Raw genomic sequence first — 5,229 nt, forward strand, 5'->3', positions numbered from 1 at the left:
GAAAATGAAATGAAAGGTTAGGGGGTGGTTGTTGAATTGGACTTGTCTTGAAACTAGTTAATTATTTATTGTGATATCTCTACTTATCTATAGCTTAGTTTATGCCAACTTTTCTCTTAATCACAGATCATATATCTTATATAGTGACAATCACATTTCTAATTTACCATGGTGTTCAGTCATAGGGAGAAAGTACATGTATATGATTGCCAACTAGCTTTAGTTAGAAATTTCTATGTATTTATTATCTATAAATTAAGCTTAAGAAGTTATGAAAAAAGTGGCATCTTCCTCTGAGGAGTTGGGTATTTTTTGTTGTTTATTGTATATATCTTTGTTGTCAACACTTTATGTCATATGCATAAATAAATGCCATTGAAAATAAGTGCAATCTTCTTGTTTTTATTTGCAGTCTTAGACATGTGTTGTCTTATATATTTAGGTCAATGATATTACAGCTATATTACAGATTTTGGACCCACAAATGTTATTGAGAAAACAAATGATCCTTGGTGTACTTGTGGTTTTGGCTGATTTGGGGCTTGGGATAATATGAATTGAATCATATTGTGTGTTTTAGTCTCGATATTATACTAAAAATATTGAAAAACAAACATTTTTAGTCGAAAATTATTAAAATTTATTATTTTTAATTTTATTTAATACATTTTATAATAAATAAATATTAAATAAGATAAATTTAAACTGATTTTTTTTATTTTTCTAGTAATATCAATATTATATTATACTTCAGTGATTAACATTTAACAGACTAACAAAAAGCAAAATTATGCCTTGTCTAAAACTAAACATATCTTATATTTGTTAATATTTTCTGTAATCGAAATTTATCCTCGCTGTTAGAAAAGTAAAAGAGAAGAATAGAGAAAATGTTTGTGTGTATTTAAGTTATATCAAAATAATATAATATAAAAGGATATTTATAGGTGTTAAAAGAATCAAAATAATAAATATATAATATTTTATAATAAATATTTAGATATGCTAAATAATGCTAATTGATCTAATTGATCCTAATTATATTCTGACACTCACTTCTAGTCTGTAGCTCAACATGGAATTAACTTTTTTTTATAAATTTAAATATAATATTTTTTTCTTTATCTGCAAATATTTTTAGACTATTTTTATGTATAAAATCTTTCTAAAAAAAAAAAAAAACTGCTCCATTGACGGTAGCCAACTAAGTTAGGCATATGTATTAGTCAAATTAAGTAGTAGTAGTAGTGGTATACACAATGCAAGTAAGAAAGTAATAAGAAAGGTATAGTAGCTAGTTAGAAGAATACAACTAATATTGGAACATGATTGAGAAAAGAGAACAACTGGCATAGGTTATTTCAGTGACCAAGACAAACCAACCACACATCAAAATCAAAATCTGATAAGGATGGAAGCAGATACCATAGCCTCCAAAATAAGTCTCAGCATTAATGGAAAATTGGGCACGTCTTCTTTCGAGGTTGGAACCTGTCTTTGTCCAAACAAGATTTACGAATATGATGGAAGTTGTAACTACCATATATATACACTCGTGCTTAATTCTCAAGAATACAACTGAATATACGAATGGCCTTCGTAAATAAGCTATGGGGATACTCTGATTTTGATTTGATAAGACACTTTATTTGTACATTGAATCCTTAATTATTGTGCTTATTATTAGTGTCGTTTACATTTTGTGTATGCTGTGAGAGAGTTTGTTTTTAATTAATTATTAAGGGGATCCAATATTTGGACATCATGAAATTCCCTATTGATGTATCTTATAATCACAAAATCAATAACATTGGTCTAAGCAATTTCTGATACATTACAGGTCAGACCAAATAATTGAGAATCGATTAAACCAATTATTTAAATGATTATTGAAAGTTGGTTAAGAATTTTTGAATTGTCGAAGATTGCTTTGTCCTAGACAAACAATTAGAGACCAAAAAGAATATTTACTTCATGTAATTGCCAATTTCTTACCAAAATGAAAATAGTGATCTTTTTTCGTCTTTGTTCAAGAATATGCCAAACTCTTGAGTTTTGACAAATGCTGCAATAGATCACCCATTTAATCATGGGGAGAACAACTAATTATGTAATGGTGAAAACTCAGGTATAGTCGACTTTACGTAAAGTTAATAACTGAGAGCCGTTTTATGAAAATTTAGTCAAATCAATCAAATCATTCAACCGCTCTCAACTATCAGCTTCATGTGAAGTCGATTGCACATGAGTTTCCACCTTATATAGTTGTTACTCTATCAAGTCTATATATATATCCAATGCATGTTGCAATAATGCTCAACCAATCTAACCTTGGTCACACATTTATCCAACAATAAAAATGAATAAATCCAAAAGACATTCTTACATGTTCATTTTATCTTATACTATACACGGTGTAACAGTAACACGTCTTTGTTACTTTCCTTATATTTTTAATGTACTATGCAATTGCTAAGCGATAAATAGTACATGATATCAACAAATTTGTCTAAAATGAATTCCTTCATAAAACAACAAAAAAAACCCCACAAAAATTGCAATATTTGTCAACACTGTTGACAACAGCACCCTTTTTATATCTTATATGTTCACAATATAATGAAACTCTTGAGTTTTGACCAAAGTTGCATTCACCTTAGTCTCAAACTAGTGTTTCCTTCATCTTCAAACAATGCTTCAATCTCCTCTAAGCTTTTCCCTTTGGTCTCTGGAAGAAAAAAATAAAAGAATATTGTCCCAACCACCATTACACCAGCAAGCACACCAAACATTCCCCCAAAAGTAATAGCCTCTGAAATGCTTAGAAAAGTCATAGACACCACCCCACTCATCAAACGGTTCACTGAAATAGCCAAGCTTGAACCTTGGGCCCTCAGTCTCAAAGGGAATATCTCTGATGAGTACACCCAAGTAATGGGCCCAAGCCCAATTGAGAAGAATGACACACTTGAACAAAGAGCAACCACACACGTTGCTATGGCCCATAAGGGCTTCTCATCTGAGAATTGGAGATAGTTACAGCCCAGGCCCAATACAAACAATGAGGCTGCCATCCCAATTGAGCCCAACAACAACATGGGCCTCCTCCCAAACCTATCCAAGAACAATGATGACAAGAAAACAAAGCATGTCTTTGCAAATCCCATTATAATTGTAACAGACAGAAGCTCCTTCTCACCATTGATCCCTGCTTCCTTGAACACTTCAGGGCTATAATACATCACAGCATCGTTCCCTGAAGCTTGCATGAAGAAGTTAACTCCAATGGCAGCAACAAGAATCCTCAACACAGGCCTAGAAGGTGTAACAAGCAATTCCTTCCATACCCCTTTTCCATTACTCTCATTTCTAGAAGAATCTGCAGCTTCTGATATCTCAGAAAGCCTTAATTCTGCTTCTCCTTTGCTCTCTGATGTTCTAATCAAAACCTCTCTCGCTTCTTCATACCTGTTGAGAGAATTGTGCTCATCAGAAAACTTACTAAATAGTGACAGTGTTGATTTATCTTTGGTGCCGTAACCATCAAGTAACTAATTAATACACTAACTGAAACTAACAAGTAACTAATTTTAACTGTCATAAGTTTTATCCCATCTATAGTTACCTCAGTAGAATATATGTTAAAATACAAATACATATTAAAAATTAGTTAAACAATATATATAATTAAACATAAATATCTGCTAGTTTAGTAACTGATTTTTAGTGTGCACGTAACATTTATGAAAGTCTTAATATATTTAGTAATACCTTCCTTTAACCACAAGCCAACGCGGCGATTCAGGCATCAATAAGACGGCAAATGCTACAAAAGCGGCCGGAATTGCTGCAAGGCCAAGCATGAGTCTCCAATTGATGGTACATGGAAGGCTTGATAGAGCATAGTTAGATATGTAACCAAGAAGAATGCCAAGATTGATGAAGACTTCAGGTAGGGAGGTGAGGAAGCCGCGAGTGAGAGCCGGGGAGAGCTCAGCGACATAGACAGGGGCAATCATGAGGGAGAAGCCAACACCTATGCCGGCGACAACACGGCCGGCCATGAGAAATGGGAATGAAGGTGCTAGCCCCATTAACAGGGCACCTATGAAGAATGTAACTGCTGCTAGGACTATTGTGTACCTTCTTCCAATCACATCAGAGGTTTTTCCAGAGGCTAGAGAACCAATCAACGAACACACATTCAAGCACCCAACAAGGATCTCTACTTGAACTGAATTGATGTGGAGATCCTTTGTTATGTATATCACAGCACCACTCATCACCCCAATATCTGCATACACATAATCTTTCCTATTCAATTTGAGTTATTATATGCTGAATTTGCAGAATGGTGATTCAAGAAAAACTGACCATAGCCTAAGAGAATGGAGTTTGTGGAAGCCAAAATAGCACCGGCAAGCGCATAGTTGTTGAGATGAGAGATGCTTCTTTGGTTTGAAATACTCTCTTCTTCTTCTTCTTCTGATATCTGCTGCCTGTAGAAGCTTGATTCAGCTGCTTCATCAGTTTTTGCAGCAGAACAATCTGAACCAGGAAGTGGGTAGTAGTAATCATGGTGGTGCTTCATCTTCTCTTCTTGATGATGATCGCAATTATTGTCTTGCATCTTGGAGAAAAATAATCAATCAAGAAATTGCATATATATCAAGATGTATATAATAATTATTTAAATTCTTTCCCCCAAGACAAGAAAAAATGTTAAAATTAACCTTAATATATATGTATATTAATGCTGAGCTATATGTGGCTTTACCTTGCAAGTCTCATGCCTTTTATTGTTATCCTGATTATTAATTATAAAAATTTATTGCCAACAAGGATTGTTGGAAAGGATAAACCATCTGTTGACCAAATCTTTTGAACATGGTAGAATTATAATATTGGATGGCACACGATAGTATATGATAATATAAAACATCACAAGACAAGAAATTAGTAAAATACTAAACGATCTGGATCCACGCGTCTAAAATTGTATTTGGCTGATAAGTAATTATCAATGATTAACATGTGGGTTTACATAAGGGGCCTAATCAGAAAATGACTTTAAATAGAGTAATTCCAATCCATAATAATAATAATAATAATAATAATAATAATAGAGTAATTCCAATCCATAAAAATAATAATAATAATAATATGACTCATCATTTTCTATATATTTATTTGTTATTGTTATTTTATTAATATGAGATATGGCGTGAC

At 32.7% G+C, this 5,229-nt stretch overlaps 1 protein-coding gene across 2 annotated transcripts; it reads right to left on the bottom strand.

Moving 5' to 3' along the window:
• Window positions 1-2,342: 2,342 nt before the first annotated feature.
• LOC107644372 (putative polyol transporter 6) lies at window positions 2,343-4,927 on the bottom strand. 2 transcript variants are annotated; one of them, XM_016348211.3, is made up of 4 exons: window positions 4,778-4,927; window positions 4,375-4,630; window positions 3,772-4,294; window positions 2,343-3,468 (listed from the first exon to the last, which is right to left on the bottom strand). In XM_016348211.3, exons 2-4 carry the CDS (start codon window positions 4,628-4,630, stop codon window positions 2,652-2,654), a joined length of 1,596 nt encoding a protein of 531 aa, XP_016203697.1. In that variant the 5' UTR covers window positions 4,778-4,927; the 3' UTR covers window positions 2,343-2,651. The 2 variants fall into 2 exon arrangements, with proteins under 2 accessions (XP_016203697.1, XP_020958612.1); XM_021102953.2 differs by lacking the exon at window positions 4,778-4,927 and adding an exon at window positions 4,734-4,752.
• Window positions 4,928-5,229: the final 302 nt, after the last annotated feature.

Source organism: Arachis ipaensis, chromosome B5 (assembly GCF_059453495.1).
Source record: "Arachis ipaensis isolate K30076 ecotype BB chromosome B5, ASM5945349v1, whole genome shotgun sequence".
Classification (NCBI taxonomy): Eukaryota; Viridiplantae; Streptophyta; class Magnoliopsida; order Fabales; family Fabaceae; genus Arachis; species Arachis ipaensis.